The 18,679-nt window shown below is 36.4% G+C and overlaps 1 protein-coding gene across 17 annotated transcripts in view; it reads right to left on the bottom strand.

Moving 5' to 3' along the window:
- The window catches only part of EIF4G3 (eukaryotic translation initiation factor 4 gamma 3), a 398,991-nt gene that overhangs the window by 296,119 nt on the left and 84,193 nt on the right, over nucleotides 1-18,679 (bottom strand). For all 17 annotated transcript variants that reach the window (XM_057547118.1, XM_057547116.1, XM_057547082.1 and 14 more), the window contains exon 2: nucleotides 4,928-5,003. In XM_057547118.1, the coding sequence (XP_057403101.1) occupies nucleotides 4,928-5,003 (76 nt within the window). The remainder of the gene's footprint in view (nucleotides 1-4,927; nucleotides 5,004-18,679) is intronic.

Below are 18,679 nucleotides of genomic sequence, written 5' to 3' on the forward strand. Positions count from 1 at the left end.
GACGAATCACCCTAATTATGGTTAATGAAGAATAATGACAAAAGTATCCCTCTCATCCCTGATAAATACTCCAAGGAGAAACTTAGATAAACCAGACTATAATAAATAAATAATAAGCATGCTAAAACGTAAAATGAAGGCATTATAAAAGCTGAGCCCTACTTCTGATACCTCTTTGATTAGCAGCAGAGAACTTATGTAAAATGGTTGACATAAGGGCATACAGCCTCCATATCAGACATTAAAAAGTAAAATCTTTGTATAATTTTTAAAGACTATCCAGGTGTCTTTTTGCCTTTCAAGGAATTTAACCAACTCAATTAAAGTGACATAAGGGCACCATATGAGGAGCCAGGAGGAGGTGAATTGAAGGTTAGCCTTTATTTTATGACGTTAAATGTCATAAATGATGCTAATGGACCTAGACACTAGAGAATAATGACCAATACATAACCTTGGGGCTGAGAAAAAGGGAGACTAAGCACCTGGTCAACTACCCTCTTACTCATTGTTAATGGGCACAACAGCATTGTAAAAGTGGGGAAGAGACTTAAATTACTAAGAATGGAAATAAGTGATCAAAAAGTAGAGACATCATATTTTAAGGTAACTTTTTACTGTCTAAAACCCCTGGTCCTTCCAGAATAGGTATCACATATAACTGACACACCCAATTTTTAAATTAACTGAAGGACCACAAATACGGCAGTAGCTTTTAATAGTAAAAGTCAAATTTGATCTAACTCAAAAAATAAATTCAAAACCTTAGATGCGAAACAATTCACATAAACTGTGTAGCAGGCACTGTGTTACAGGATTTTGATTATCTCCTCTCTAAAGTACTAAGTTTACGAAGTCACATGTCGTCATTTAATGAGGAATCTTAATAACATGCCTACACTTTAACTCAGGAATTGCATTTCTAGAAAGTTACTCTATAAAATAATCCAAAATACAGAAAAGGGTTAAAATTCAGTAGGTTATTCACGACAGGAAACAACCTAATGCTTAACTCCTCACAAAAATAATGTTCACACATATAAATTTTTCTCAACAAAGACCCTGTTCCTCACCCAGTGTTCCTTCCTATAAATAGTACCATGTTCATCCACTCAGTTGCTCAAGCGACAATCCATGACATCTTCCTTTACTCTTCTTTCTCTCACATCCCACATCCAAGCTATCATCATATCCTATTGACTCCACTTTCAAAATATATAGCAAACCCCATCTCCTCTCTTTGACTGTTACCAGCTTAGAGCAAGCCACCACCATTTGCCTATATTACTACAATAACCGCCTACTGGTCTTGCTTCCACCTCACAACAACAACCACCTACCCTCATCAGTCTACCCTCTATACAGTAGGTACAGTCACCTTAAAAAAAAAAAAATCAGATCTTCTGTTCTTAAATTTCCAATGGCTTTCCATCACATCTAGATTAAAATCCAAAATCTTTACCATGGTCTATAGTGCCCTATATAATCTGATGCTCCAGATTCTATCTCTGGGTCTCTGCACTGCTCTTTCTTCTACCAGAAGTGCTCTTTCCCTAAAATCTACAATCTCACTCCCTTACTTCTTAAGTTTCTACTTAAATGCCATTTTTTCAGATGAAACTTCCCTGGGAGCCCTAGCTAAAGTAGGATGTCCAGTCATTCCTTACCCCTTTATCTTGCCTCGTTTTCATCAAGGCATTTATTACCACCTAATAGCATATTGCACACATATTTTTTTTTATTTAACTATCTTTCTATCTCACAAAAAAGTAAGCTCCATGAGGAATGCAGGTTTAGTTTGCTCACTACTATATTCCCAGCATCTAGAACAGTGTCTGACACACATTAAAAGCTTAAGAAATAATCTGTCAAATGTTGAGTGAATGCTAAATTCTTATAACAAAACAGCATACAACAATTTATTATTTCAGACATGTTTCAAGTAGCATAGGAAAAGCTAACATTACAACATACAGTGAAAAATGAGAATAAAATATCTTATACAGAGCCTACAACACAGAAAAAGAGACAAAGGAACTATACCAAAAAAATGGTTATAGGAGATGCCTATAGAAATCAGTCAAGATTACTAGAAATTTTCATCTTCTTCTTTTTCCTATCCTAATTTTGAAAATAATTTAATATTGAAGGTATACTTCCATAATTAGCAAAAATTATATGTTAAGAGTTATGCCTGATAAAATTCTACAGCCTTTAAGCTCAGTACTTTTTTTTTTGGCCATGCCACGCAGCATGCGGGATCTTAGTTCCCTAACCAGGGATCGAACCCGTGTCCCTGCAGTGGAAGCACAGAGTCTTATCCACTGGACTGCCAGGGAAGTCCCCAACCTCAGTACTTTAAACAAACAAACAACTCTGGCCTGGAGGAAGTTTGTGCCAGAAAAAAATTAAAGGTTATTTTTTTTAATGTAAATTGAAGGTTCCCAGTTAGTACAGTGAGCAGATAGTTTATCATCCAAACTGGGGCCATTTTAAGAGTTACAGAGGGTTCAAAAAGTAATTAACAGGTGTTTAGTTGATCTACAATAGGTGTAAACTGAGACTTGTTTTAAGCAAACCAAGAAAAATAATTACCTTACCCATTACCTGCATGATAAACTTCTATCTCTTTAGGACAACCTTAAAACCTGCAAAACTCACTTATCTCATCTCTACTTTGGCTACAAAACCTAGCACACATGCCACACTTCTGACTACTGACCATTCCATTAACCATGCCTCTAATTTTTCACTTCCTAGAAGGCCTCTTCTTCCCTTTTCTGCTTAGAAGTCTTATACCTTCCAGCTTAGTGTCACTTCCTCAATGAAGCAACTTCTCCCTTTCCCATATAATAGCATGTTCATATCTCTAATCAAAGGTTCTCAACCAGAGCCTTATGAATGGCCTGATGGACATCTGTGAAGTTCTGAAATTATATGTAAACACTTGGCATATGCTCTTTTTTGAGGAGAAAGCACTGAGACTATTTTCAGATTCTACAAGTAATTTATAACCCAAAAGGATAAGAATTATTGCTTTATCATACCACTTGGGTTACAGTTATTTATTTACTCATCTCTCTCACTATACTGTGAGTTTCTTTAAAGCACCCTATCTCCAAGAATGAATGGTATGATGAAATGAAACATTAAAAGATATGTCCAGGGCTTCCTTGGTGGCGCAGTGGTTGAGAATCCGCCTGCCAATGCAGGGGACATGGATTCGAGCCCTGGTCCGGGAAGATGCCACATGCCGCGGGGCAACTAAGCCTGTGCGCCACAACTACTGAGCCTGTGCTCTAGAGCCCATGAGCCACAACTACTGAGCCCACACGCTGCATCTACTGAAGCCTGCGTGCTCTAGAGCCTGTGCTCCACAACGACAGGCCACCGCAATGAGAGGCCTGCGCACCGCAACCAAGAGTAGCCCCCGCTCACTGCAACTAGGGAAAGCCCGCATGCAGCAACGGAGACCCAACACAGCCAAAAATAATAAATAAATAAAACTAAATAAATTTTTTTTAAAAAGACATGTCCAGGGACTTCCCTGGTGGCACAGTGGATAAGACTCTGAGCTCCCAATGCAGGGGGCACGGGTTCAATCCCTGGTCAGGGAACTAGATCCCACATGCATGCTGCAACTGAGAGTTCTCATGCCACAACTAAGGAGCCCTGGAGCCGCAACTAAGGAGCCCGCGAGCCACAACTAAGGAGTCCACCTGCTGCAACTAAGACCCCACACAACCAAATAAATAAATATAAAAAAATTTTAGGGCTTCCCTGGTGGTTCAGTGGTTAAGAATCCTCCTGCCAATGCAGGGAACACAAATTCAATTCCTGGTCTGAAAAGACTCCACATGCTGTGGAGCAACTAAGCCCATGCACCACAACTACTGAGCCTGTGCTCTAGAGCCACAACTACTAAGCCCGTGTGCCACAACTACTGAAGCCTGCACACCTAGAGCCCGTGCTCCACAACAAGAGAAGCCACCACAATGAGAAGCCCGCACACCACAACAAAGAGTAGCCCCCGCTCACCGCAACTAGAGAAAGCCCAGGCACAGCAACAAAGACCCAATGCAGCCAAAAATAAATAAATAAAATAAATGAATTTTTAAAAAAAGAAAGAGAAAATAAGGGGAGAGATCCCCCCTCCCTTAAAAAAATTTTTTTTAATTTAAAAAATAAAAAATAAAGATATGTCCAGGAATTCCTTGGCAGTCCAGTGGTTAGGACTCTGTGCTTTCACTGCCGAGGGCCTGGGTTCAATCCCTGACTGGGGGACTAAGATCTCGCAAGCTACACGGCACAGCCAAAAAAAAAAGACATGTCCAACTCCTCCATTCTCCCCTAAATTCCCTTAGGCTCACTACAATACCCCTGTAATCTGCTTCTAATTTTATTATCTTCATCCTCTAACTTTTAAATTTCCCTTCATTTATGAATTTGAATCTATCATTTAACATAAATATTTAAATTTACTCCAATTAACCACTGTTCTCTTTCCTAAACTTTCTGCATTTTTATATGTAATCAAAGAAGGAAAAAAGTAAAATAAAAAATTTAAGTTAAAAGTGTAAAATTTATTAAAATTTAAGAAAAAATATCCAAAAGAAAATTAAAACTCAGTGTCCTAGAAGACTCACAATATTTATGGAAGGAGGAAAAGGGAGGAAAAAGAACACAGGTGTACAAGTCAATCTACCTTAACAGAATGTTTCTTTCATGTCTACTTCTTAAATTAAGATGACAGGGGAAAAGACCTATTCACCTTATTATATTATATACATCTAATTCTGTTCGAGATTTTATTGAACTTTTCTGTCAAAAGCCTATTATGTACCAATCTAACAAACACTGCCTATAATATCAAAGGTTCATGTGCAAAAAACACACACAATCTGACAAACAACCCTGAGGTACTCACCGTGCTGTACACTGCCGAGACAGTAGGAGTGAAGATTCGATCCTCGAGAGGCTGCTGCACAGGTCCTCTAGGAATTCTAGAAGAGCGAGTTAAGGATAAGAGAACTCAAAAATGAACTGCTTTAGCAGTAAGAGCAAATTACGACCACAAAATTCTGTCAATGACCCAAGCTTTGTCATCTAGTTAGTGGAGTTATACACTTATTTCTCCAGAGAAACTAGAAAACAAAGTATTTCCAATTTCCTAATGTGACTAGATCAGTCTCTCCAAAAGTGATTCCCATGATAAACATTCCATGGAAACTCAAAACAAATAAAAATCATACAACAAGCCTCCTAACTTTAGGCCCATGATGAGAATCTACCACCTTTACTTTCTAGAGAAAAAGACTAAGGAAGTATAAGCAGGATATTCAGAAAGATAAGACTAATTCATCAACGTGGAAATTGCTGACAAAGACCTAGTCTGTTCTGCGAATACAACTGTTTCCTTGTTTTTCTTTTTTAGCTGCTATTTTCCCAATATCTACCCACCAACTCCTCATTTTTATAAAAGAGGCTCTCCACTGTAATTTAGTTTAAAATATTTCAACATGTCAGGATATTCTTCAAAAGACAAAAGACTATCATTTTATTCAGCTTCAAAACTGAAAGACGTAAGCTCTTCTACCTGGTAAGGTGATATTTTACCTCTTTAAGAATGACAACCAAGAGACTTGGCACAGAAGATTAACAGCAATTATCTCTGGATGACAGGATTACATAACTGCCTTTTCTACCATAAATATAAATTATTTGTATAATTTAAATGTATTTTAAAAGAAAGACTATAAATATAATAAACCCAAAATAAGACAGAATTCTTTCTTCAACCTAACAAATATTTAATAGTTCTCATATCATGTTCCTTTCTAATTTAATGAAACAGTAAGGAAGAAGAAGTGACAGCTGCAAATAATAATTTTATATGAATGACCACAAGTTGCAGAGGTCTAAAAGAATCTTTAGAAGTAAAATTCTTTATATCCAAGTAGCAAAAGTTTACTGAGGTGGGAGAGGGAAAACCAAACCAAACCAAACCAAAAAACCCAATGCTTTAGTCACTCAAAATTAGTAACACTGTACCAGTCTCTAGTTAGTTCTTCAAACTAGCAACCTCAGACAACAGTTCCATGCGTTGCCATCATCCCCTACACACAAAGAACTGATTTAAAATGCTGCACTGAGAAATACAAAGCTAAAACATTTCATAAAGGAACTGCTTCATCCAAAGAAACTATATATATGTTTGCAATGTAGAAAACATAAGCCTAACAAGTTTCAGGACAAAAGTCCTTTATATTAGTTTGTCAATTCTTTCAGAATGAAGATTACCCCTAGCCAAAATAAAACTTTCTTTGAATTACGGTTCTGCATTGTGGTCACACGAATGGTAGAAAATATGAGACTGTTCTTTCTTCTACAAAGCCAACTGCTAGTAGTTTTTCGAGCGAGGGCCAACTGTCACTATGTGGGAATAAGTTCTCAAATGAGTCATCGGTAGTGGGCCCCAAGAGCTGAGCCATACCATTTAACCTTACTAGGAAAGGTTAAGGCTCCTGATTTTTATTAGTAACTTTACTGGCTAACAATATTACTGTTACCTACAAGACTTCTAGAGAGACAATCATATATTTGGCCAATGTTCAATGTAACAAACATTCTTTTTCCTTGGTCACATAAAGAATATTGACTTCATTTATTCCCCTCTCTGAAAAATACCAACAGAATATTGTGGATTAATACATTGTTTCTTAAAAGACCATTTGGATAAAAATATTTAAGACAAAAACATAGTTCTATAAAAAGAAAACTGAAAACAGAAGTCAGGAGATCTGAATCTAGAGCATGCGGCAAGCCTAACCAACCATGTTGTCCTCAATGAACCATTTTACAGCATCTCCTATAAACTTAGTCTCAGCAAGATGAAGTAATTTGCCCAAGTTAACAAGGCTAACTAAGCTAAGTGGCCAGGTCAGGTTTCTTCTGTATTCTAAAGACAGCGCTCTTCCTATTACATCAACCCGCCCATGCGCAGAATACTTTATAGCATAGTAAAAAAGCATTATCACAACCTGGTCAAAATATGGTTGCCCCTATCTTCCGGACAGAATTAAATTAGTAGTTCATCTCATAAAAGAGTCAATGGAGTGTCACTCTAGAACTTCTAGAAAGTCCCAAATTCTTGGCCCAGGCTGAATCATCTGCCCAATGGCAAATGAACACACTACTGCAGACTGGGCACGTAATGCATGAAACCCAGGGAACTTATTTTATGGAGCAATTTTCTCCTTAATTCGTAGTGGTGATGGTTGCACATCTTCATAAATATGGTTTTAAAAAACCCCACTGAATTGTACACTTTAAAATTGTGAATTTTATGGTATGTGAATTGTATCTCAATTTTTTTTAATGGTATTTTAGTAATTTGCAACTAGGCTGTTTAGCACCCCCTCCTTCCACTAAAAAAGCCTAGATAAATCAGTATGAGATAAGCACTGCTAGGCATTTTCTCCAGAAACAGGTGAATTTCAAAGAAATGGCATGCATGTAAAGCTCTTACACTACATACTTCCTAATTCTGCCTGTCATTAAGCTTATTACCAGCTCTCACCAAGCTCTGTATCTCCAGCATAAATCACTGGATGCTTACCTCCCTTTCAGCTCAACATAACAAGCAAACAGCTTCTCATAATACCACTTAAAATTCTAATTCAAACAATGAGCAGCGTAATATGCATGTGCAGTGCTCCGGACGACACTGTTTTTATTTTTTAAATCTCATGACTGAAATACAGTAGCACACCCACTTGACACTTCCGTAGTTCAAATTGCTATGATTTATATTATGTCATTAGAAAATACAAGCATAATCGTTAGCAAGATTGGACAGCTGCTATGTAATAACCGAATTAATAAGACTCTTAAGTATTGGGTTGGCCATAAAGTTTGTTTGCGTTTTTCCATAACATCTTATGGCAAAAACCCAAACGAACTTTATGGCCAACCCAAAATAGAACTATAAATACAAAAAAAATCTAATTCCCCACCTTCTTTCTAATAAAAAATTAACAGAAGACAAACTTCAGAAACAAATAAAATTTGAGGGTTAAAGAGTAGTAAAACACAGTAGACTCTGATTATAGTACTCACTACATACTCTCCACTAAATGTCAATTAGGCAGATATTCATCAGAGAAATCCAAGGATCTATGAGGAGATTACATAATGATCTGAACATTTCCTACTTACACCATGAAGGAAAGAGGAGACCTATAATTTTTTGAGCACAGATGTTTACTGACATTTCAAGGATGATGAACTCCCACGAGGATGAAACTTCTTAATCTATGGCAATCATATCTGATCCTGGGTTTGACGTATAGTCAGTACCTCCTCAAAAGGTAGATTTTGACAAATTAGAAAACAAGTAGTGAAAACAAGTAGTGAGGGACTTCCCTGGTGGTCCAGTGGTTAAGAATCCGCCTTCCAATGCAGGGGACATGGGTTCAATCCCTGGTCGGGGAACAAAGATCCCATATGCCGCAGGGCAACTAAGCCGGTGCGCCACAACTAGTGAGCCCAGGCACTCTGGAGCCCACACACAACTAGAGAAGCCCACGTGCCGCAACTAGAGAAGCCCACATGCTGCAAAGAAGAGCCTGTGTGCCACAATGAAGACCCAGCGCAGCCAAAAATTTAAATTAAAAAAAAAAAAAATTAACCCTTTCCTACACTCGGAAAAGCTTCGTAAAAGATAAGGGCTAGAGATGTACTACCAGAGACTGTACATAAGTAAGAGAAGCAAATTCCAGAATGGAGCCTTCAGCAGATAACAGTAAAGCATCCTCAGCTAATTTCTACTTACCTAAATGGCACCAAAGACAGAGCCCATCCTCAAACTCAAGTATGAAACTATACTGGTAAGATTAATGCATGTTATTATGAAAGATGAAACAGACAGGAATGAATTAGAGTTTGAAGCTGTCAAACGTAGGCACCAAGCATGTAAGATGTCCCAAAAAGCAGAACATCCTGAATGACTCGACTTAGCAACTACAGAAATCTCAGGGGTCACAACTTTAGTAATTCTGTATGGACAAAAGCAAAACAGAAACTGTATTCTCAAACCTAAACACTATGACATATCTACTTCTACTTTAACCTTGGAATCTATAACAGAATGTGTTTAAAAAATTATTTTTTTTCATTGCTGCTTATCTTTTGCCACTAAAACTGCACAGAAATAAAACTAGCCAATTTTAATATTTGTTTCAATTCAATTTCATGTTGAGGTGTTAATTCAGGTCCAAAATCCTTTATTGGAATTCAGAATTTTTCCACTGTTAGAAAGTTAATAAGGCAGCACTCCTTAATCAAATAGATTAGTATCTCTACTGTAAAATATATGAATATTGAAATTTCTGTATTTCTGTCCAGAGTTTTTGCCAATTTCAGAAAACAACTCATTTCCCCAAGCTCTTTTGATTTTAGAATTGCAAGCCTATACCTTCTTTCCCATTGTGTTTTAGCTCTAAAAGTCTCTGGAAATCACCATTTGAATGTTAACAGCTAGGAACCATTATATTGCTTTCTTTTCTTTTTTTTTTTTTTTTTTAAACAAATCCAGAAACGTTAGTCTCCAAGTGCTTAGCCAGAAATGCCTTTGTTCTGACTCTGGTTTTCTAACGCAGAACACAACTCACCACATATTACAAATTGATTTCCTGACAGCCGCATTTAAATTTACCCAGAAACATACTCTGCTTAGGTTTTGTGTGTTTTTTTTTTAAAGACCAATATTGCCAAAGAAAATGGCTGCTGACCATGCTGTTAATATTTCATAATTCTATTTTTAGTTTTTGAGGAACCTCCATACTGCTTATCATAGTGGCTGCACCAAACAACAGTGTAGGAGGGTTCCAAAAAGTAATGAATTACTGATACAACAACACGAGTGAATCTCAAATGCTAATTAAGTTAAGTGAAAGAAGCTAGACTCAAAATGGCTATGAGTCCATTTATATAACACTCCGGCAAAGGCAAAACTATAGGGGCTAGGGCCTGGGGGAGAGTTTATCTTAAAAGAGACAGCACTATGATCCAGCAATCACACTCTTGGGCATATATACAGACAAAACTATAATTCAAAAAAATACATGCACCCCTATGTTCACAGCAGCACTGTTTCCAACAGCCAAGACATGGAAGCAACCTAAATGTCCACTGACAGATGAATGGATAAAGAAGATGTGGTATATATATATATACACACAATGGAATACTACTCAGCCATAAAAAAGAACGAAATAATGCCATTTGCAGCAACATGCATGTAACTAGAGATTATCATACTAAGTGAAATAAGTCAGAAAGAGAAAGACAAATACCATATGATATCACTTCATGTGGAATCTAAAATATGACACACATGAACTTATCTACGAAATGGAAAATGACTCACAGATATAGAGAACAGACTTGTGGTTGCCAAGGGTGGGGGTGGGGGATGGACTGGGAGTTTGGGATTAGCAGATGCAAACTATTACATATAGAATTCAACTATTATATATAGAATTATATATAGAATATCTACTATATAGGACAGGGAACCATATTCAAAATCCTATAATAAACCATAATGGAAAAGAATATGAAAAAGAATATGTATGTATAACTGAATCACTTTGTTGTACAGCAGAAACTAACACAACATTGTAAATCAACTATACTTCAATAAAATTTTTAAATAAGAGAGATGGCACTGAAGGACTGTAATTAGGTGATGGAACTTTTCCATATCTTCAGTATGGTGGGGCTGCAAAACTCTGCATTTATCAGAATTCATAAAACTATATATCTAAAATAAGTGAGTTCTGAGTTTCTCCAAAGGTTAAGCAATAAAGTCACTAAATGACTCAGCAATACTCACTCCTAGGTATATATCCAAGAGAAATAAAAACATGTGCACACAAAACTAATAAATGAATGTTCATGTCGGCATTATTTGCAATAGCCAAAAAGTAGAAACAATGTTTTCACCAACTGATGAATGGATAAACAAAATGAAGTATATCCACACAATGAATTTTATTTGGCAATAAAAAGAAATGGAAGTCCTGATACATGCTACAACATGGATGAACCTTGAAAACACAATGCTAAGTGAAAAAAGCCAGTCACAAAAGACCACATTTTGCATAATTCCACTTATATGAAATGTCCAGAACAGGCAAATCCACAGACAAAAAGTATAAAAGAAAAAGACTAGTGGATGCTTAGGCCTGAGGGGATGGGTGGAAATGGAGGAAGGAGGGATGACTGCTAAAGGATATGGGTTTCTTTTTGAAGTAATCTAAAATTAGGTTCTAAACCTATGGTGATAGTTACCTTAGTCTGTAAATATACTAAAACCCAATAAACTATACATTTTAAATGGGTGAATTTTATGTTATGTGAATTATATCTCAATAAAGCTGTTATCAAAAAAGTGAATAACACTGTAGGTAATTTTTAAACAAATTTTTTAAATAATAATATTAAAACTTCATGGTGGGGCAAGCACTTTCTCTACTACTCTATCCCCAGACACTAGAGTATTGCTAAAAAGAGTCATAAACTCAAAATGCTTCATCATCATGATCTAGTCCAATAGACTTATTTTTTAAGATAAGTGATTTTTTTTTTTTTTTTTTTTTTGGCCACGCCACACAGCTTATGGGATCTTAGTTCCCCGACCAGCGATTGAACCCAGACCCTGACAGTGAAAGCACCGAGTCCTAACCACTGGACCGCCAGGGAATTCCCGTAGTCCACTAGACTTAAAAGAAGTATGGCTCATCCTAAGAATCTACATAGCAAACAAAGAGAAGTTTTACACAACAGTAATAGTAAAACAGGTGCCCCACAGGAAAATGGGTAGCTGGATTTATGCAGTGAACTGAATTTCTTTCAATGGCAGAAAGAAATACAGGATCTTATACTCTCCTGAAACTCTGCCTAATGACCTTGCAACATGGAAACTTGCCCAGCCAGCCTCTTGACACTACTCCCGACAAACTTTTCTCTTCAGTAATATCTGGAAAAGATCCTTCTCTATCCACAGCCAACAAACCCAAGCCAAAGCACACTTACACTAAACCAGTGGATCAATACTGCTTGTCAATATACCAAAGGGGAGATTAATTATAGTATCTAGAAATGAGTCAAAGTATTTCTGTACACTAGAAAAACGGTAACAAAGAAAACCACATTTAACAGAAGAAATAACTTCACAAAATAAAGAATTGTGGTTAATTCATCAACAATGAAAACCACACCAAATTATACTTGGAAGGTCCACATGGCTCTAGTCAACCTAACAACAAATGCAGGGATTCCATATACCTAGTACACTCTACTCCACAGGAAAACTCTTCAAATATCTGAGTACTGTTAATATTAATAAATCTTTTAGTCTTTATTAAGTCTTTATTATTTAGTCTTTATCTTTTAGGTGAAATACTCACTTCCTTTTGACCACTCGTGGAGAGGGAGATGTGGTATAATCCTATCAGAGCAAAGTGGAAGGGAGACAATTTTCTTATTATCAATGCAAACAAAGATTGTGTGAGCTTTCTTTACCTCTGCTTATTAATACATTCATGTTGTCTGTAATAAACTATTGTCCATGTGTGTTTTCTTTCCATCTAAAATTGTCACCAAGTCATGTCTGACTCATTCTGGGCATAACTGTAAGTAATCAATCATTTGAAAGTAAACAGAATACATTTGCACCTATTTAATTTCATCATGCAGATTCTGATTCATTTCATTTTGAAATCTAATCTTACACTCAATTTTTTCATCTAAATTTCCCAGTAGTTTTTACAAGGATAAGAATTTCATCTTAATTTAAATCACTGGGGTAGGTCAGAATTAAAGAAAGAGCACTGTGATATTCCAGAAACCCCTTCTTCTTGGCCAGAGGAAATGGAGGAAAGAGTCTTTGTGGGCCAAAGAGTATTAGGGGAATTCCAAAGAAGAAAAGTAGAGGAGGAGGATCCCTATTTCTTTGTATGAATCTACATAAGGCCAGGCTCACCCTCAAAGCTGTACATAAATGGGACAGCTCCAAAGCAGCATATTAAAAGCTCTGAAAATAAACGAAGATTAGAACCACCCCCCACAGAGAGACAAAACTTCAGCCCTGAGCCTAATCAAGTTGATTGTCTCCTTAAAAAAAATTTTTTTAATCACAATTCTCCAAGGATTATAACAGGACCCAGAATCTATAAAACATAAAATTTTGGGACTTCCCTGGTGGTCCAGTGGTTAAACCTTCACCTTCCAATGCAGGGGGTGAGGGTTCACTCCCTGGTCAGGGAGCTAAGATCCCACATGCCTTGGGGCCAAAAAAACCCCAAAAAACATAAAACAGAAGCAATATCGTAACAAATTCAATAAAGACTTTAAAAATAGTCCACATCAAAAAAAAAAAAAACTTAAAAAAAAAAAGCATAAAATTTTAAATGTCCAGGATACAATCTGAAATTACTCAGCATACAAATATAGTAAAATGTAACCAATTCTCAAGAACTAGCAGTCAAATCTAACAAGGTTGATTGCTTAAAAAATATTCTCCAAAGGATTCAGAATCTATAAAGCTTAACATTTACAGTGTCTAGGACACAATCCAAAATTACCTGACATACAAAGAACCAAGAAAATGTAACCAATTCTCAGGAGAAAAGACAATGAACACACGCCAACCTTGAAAAGACTAAGATATTAGAATTATCAGGCATAGAACATAAAGCAACTATTATAACTATGCTCCAAGAGGTAAAGGTAAACACATTTGAAGTGAATGGAAAGACAGAAATCCTCAACAGACTGATACAAACTATAAAAAAGAACCAAGTGGAAATTTTGGAACTGAATGATACAACATCTTTAAAAAATTCACTGGGTGGTATCAGTAACAAAATGGAGATGACAGAGGAAAGAGTAGGTAAATCAGAAAATAGATCAATGAAAATAAAGAAAGAAAAACAATTACTAAAAATAACAAGGAGATAAGGAGGCAAAGGTGGAAAACTACATAATATGGAAGTTTGCAATGGTAAATTATAAGTTGTTAATGTAACCCGTGGGTCAGCAAACTTTTTCTCAAGAGGCTAGATAGTAAATACTTGTGCATTCATGGTATTTGTATGAGCCTACGAGCCATATGGTCTCTGTCACAATTGCTCGCCTACACTGCTGTAATGCAAAAGAAGCTACAGATAACACGTAAAATGAATGCATATGGCATGTTCCAATAAAACTCATTTACAAAAATAGGCAGCTGGCTAGTGGGCCATAGGTTGCCTACCCTTAATTTAACCTAATAAAAGAGCTTTCCCCAATACTTTGTACAACACTACCCACTTAAAATTATAAATGCTCAGTTATACAATATCTGGTAACACAAACCTTATGTTTCCAAACAGTAATTAAATTCACCCATGATGTAGATGGAAGAAGAGTTATAGTACTATGTCAATAGACTGATACTAGTGAGATTCTTGAAATCATCATTAATAAAACAATGGTATTATCTGAAAAAATTAGTGTACATATGGCTTAAATTCAGACTAGTTTTTAATAACTAAAACAAATTCTGATATGCCAATAATCACATATAAATGTTAATTCAGTAACAATGACAGTGAATCCTTAAGTAATTTTACTCCACAATCTCAAGTAGTAGTAGTAGTAGTAGTAGTAGTAGTAATAAAAATAAAAAAAGAAATAAATGTCCGGAGAAAAAATAATTTTAACATATCCACCCATATTAAAAGAAACAGGAAGACATATTTCGTTTCAATTCTCTTTCCTATTAAACCACCTTCAATAATACTAAAAATTAATATTAAAGTCAACTATCTTGTACTGTGCTTTTCATTCTGACAAATTTACTGTTCTAAAGAAAAAAATATTTGCGTGTATTTCTTAAAAATCTATATTTATAAAAACACACTGATCTCCCTATAGTATACTGACTCACTAATGCTCCCTAATGTTTTTTATTTTGTTTTGTTTTGCTTTTTGGCCGCGCCTCACAGCCTGCAGGATCTTAGTTCCCCGACCAGGGATCGAACCCCTGCCCCCTGCAGAGGAATTGAGGAATCTTAACCACTGGACTCCCAGGGAAGTCCCTCCCTATTGTTCTGAGACAAACATTGTTGTGGTTTATTTGATTTAATGTACTATAACAACATTCTGAAATACAGCAGTCCAGTACCCCAGTCCCTATGGCTAGCTACACTCCGCTCCTACGTTGCCTTCTATTCACCATCCCTGTCCCCTTCTAAACTCTGACTACTATCAGTTACCCAGTCCCCTACACCAAATATTCACTATTTAAATAGCAAGGAGGCAGCCAAAAAGGAATGTTAAATCCTCACTGCTCCCTAACTATTGCTCAACTTTTGAAAATCCTGTTTTAAGAGGACTGTAGAAAGTTATAAAGAATTCTCAAGAGAATAGAGAATGTGATTCATTTCACCTAGAGCAGGATGAGTGAATGGTGACTATAAGGATTGGCTAACAGTAGTGAAAGGGTGAAAAAGAAGAGGAAAGAAGAATGAAGAAATAAGATCCATCTCTCCTTTTTTTAAGTGACCAAAATCCTACTTTCCTGCCTAAAAGCATACTCACCACAGAATTTCCTAATGCTTTGTACTCTAGAGGCTCTGGATTGGAGTCAGACAATCTTGGGTTCCATTCCTAGCTTTAGCCTTTAGTACACTGTGTAGTCATAGTTAATCTCTAAACAGCAGCTTCCTCAATTGTAAAATGGTAACATAAAACATTCATAAATTGCTCTGATGATTAACTAAGTCACTAGACTAAATACTTTCTGCACAATGCCTGACAGGTATTTGCCATTCAATCCCTGTTAATTCCCTCTTCTAGCCCCCAAATTAGAATATGCTACAACCATGGTCTGGAAAGTGGCATTAAAAGGACAAATGCAAGAAATCGGCTTTTAAGCAGCTAGTCACCTCATTCATTCATTTTCAACAAATATTTTATGAGTAGCTACAAAGTAGTGAATAAAATAAGCAAAGTCACCAAACTCATGGTGCTTACATTCTATTGGGGGCAGACAGACAAAAAGTCAGTAAACAAACCAGATAATTAAAATGGTGAAAATGGCATGAAAATAAAAAGAATGATATAAGAAGTGAGTAATAGTACTCTGGATAAGATAGAAGAGATAACTTCTAAATTGGGATCTGAAGGGTGCAAATTATCCATTCTACAAAAAGCAAGGGAAAGAGCATTCTAGGAAGGGGGCATCAAATGCAAAGGCCAGAAGTAGAAGAGGGCTGTGTTCAAAGATCATGAAACTAGAGGGGGGTAGGGGAGGCATGGACTGGGAGTTCGGGATTAGCAGATGCAAACTATTATATATAAAGAATTGATAAACAACAAAGTCCTACTGTATAGCACAGGATATATTCAATATCCTATACTAAACCATAATGGAAAAGATTACAAAAAAGAATATACATACACATATTCATGTATAACTGAATCACTGCTGTACAGCAGAAATTAACACAACATTGTAAATCAACTATACTTCAATAAAATAAATTTTTTTTAAAAAAGGATCATGAGACTAGAGTGAAGGGAGTATGTAGGGAGTGGTCATCACAGAGTTCAGAAACTCAAGCAGGAGCTATGTCATCTGAAGCTGTGTAGGCCCTGGTAAACAATATGAAATCTAAGATCAACAGCAACAATAAACGTCTGAACAACCCGTGTCTGCCTAAGAGTAGAGGGGTGAAGGAAAAGAATAATCAAAGAAAGGCTTACAGATGTTTTACCTTGAGCAGCTAGGTAGACAGCAATATTATTTAGCAAAACTGGGAAGGAACAGGTTGAAGTAGGGGTGAGAAGGAAATCAAGAGGTCTGAAATGCCAGTTGGAAATCCAAGAGGAGATGTAAATACACAAATTGGATAAATGAATATTTAGGTCTGGCTAAAAATCTGATCTAAAAATACAAGAACTTGAAAGTCATCAACATAAAAATAGTATTTAAACCCAAGAGAAATAAAGAAGCAAAGTACCACAGCCCTGAGGGTGAGATAAAGGAGGCATCAGCAAAGGACCCTGCCCAGGTAGGAGGAAAATCAACAGATGCAGTAGTACTGGGGTACCGAAGGACCACATCATTATTCAGGGAAGTGAAGTGAATATTGCATCCATAACATTCTCTTTATACTCTAACTGCTGACACACCAGAACAAGAGTAACCAACTTGCCAGCCTTCCAGGAAGCCTTGAGAATCCAGTTTTAGACCACATGGGCTGCTACACGCTAGCCAACACGTTGCTAAAATCTCATCATTAAAAAAATAAAGTATGAATAAATGGAAACTATCTCCTAGAATTGAACTAATACATTCAAGGCATTTAACAGTATCTGGGATACAGTAAACCTCAACAAACATTAGCTATCATGGTGGTTATTTTAAAAACTCTCTAATTTTTAAAATGGCTTAGTGTTTACAGACACAAACCTTGTTGACTAAAAGATAATCTGAGTTCTCAGGCTCCAAGGCAGAGCACTCCACAAGATAGATATACTCTTAAATGGTTTGTCAAATGTGTAAAGTTTTATTAATGAAACAAGTGATACCATTAGTGTAAGCATTATTACAGCTATACATACAAGTTCTAAGAATTTTTTTAAGGAGGGGACTGATCAGTATTTTCCTACTGCAGAAGAAGGGGAACTGGATAAAAACAGAGTTAGGCTCAATTTTATTCAGATATATGCAGCTACAGTAAGTTATCTGCATTTCTCAAACTTAGGTCTTACGTGTCAAGGTTCACTTTGACCCCTGAAGTAGACAGATATGTAGAAAAAAGGTTAACAGCTTCCTCAATACCTAGATTACCTTGTGGGAAATGATCTTATCTCCTCAGTTTCCTCATCTATACTCTGTGGGAATGATGGGAAGATTTAACAAAACAAGGCTTGTGATGTGCTTGGCACATAATAGGCAATATCTAATTATTTCAAATAGTTCTTCCATAAAGATTATTATTTTCCTTTCTCTGAGTATTCAGAAGACATGGCATTTAAGATAGCTCTCCCAGATTCCCACCAATCGCTAACAGCACCAAGAACTTCCTACTTCATTCTTTAGAGCTTAGAAAAGCTAGAATGAAAGATGTGGTGAAGAAAAGGACTTTGGGAGCATCTGACAGATACCATGACATATGAAAAAAGAAGCTAAAAATTATGCAATCTGTTCCATACCTGACAAAATTCTGAAAGATACTGATTGAGTTATGCTACTTTGGATAGTGAACTTTTACACAGACATTTATTCAGCTCTTCAAAGAATTTCTCTCCTCTCTGAAACTTGTTAATTCTGACTTAACTGTTCTCCCCAAGGTGAGCAGCTTATTAGATAAACTTAACGGTTCTCAGCTCAAGGTGGTTTATATGGAATAGTGTCAGAAAGAGGAAACTGCTTTTTTTATTTACGTCTGAACAACCCGTGTCATTAGCCCAAATAAATTCACCCAACTGTCACATGCCAGAAGTCACATTACTGAAAATACTTGTTCCCACCATGCCAGCTATCAAAGAGACTTATGGGGGAAATCAATACCCTTTTACTAGCAAAACTTACCTTCAAAGTCTACCGCCCACTTGAAATTTT

The sequence above is a fragment of the Balaenoptera acutorostrata genome, chromosome 1 (genome assembly GCF_949987535.1).
Source record: "Balaenoptera acutorostrata chromosome 1, mBalAcu1.1, whole genome shotgun sequence".
Classification (NCBI taxonomy): Eukaryota; Metazoa; Chordata; class Mammalia; order Artiodactyla; family Balaenopteridae; genus Balaenoptera; species Balaenoptera acutorostrata.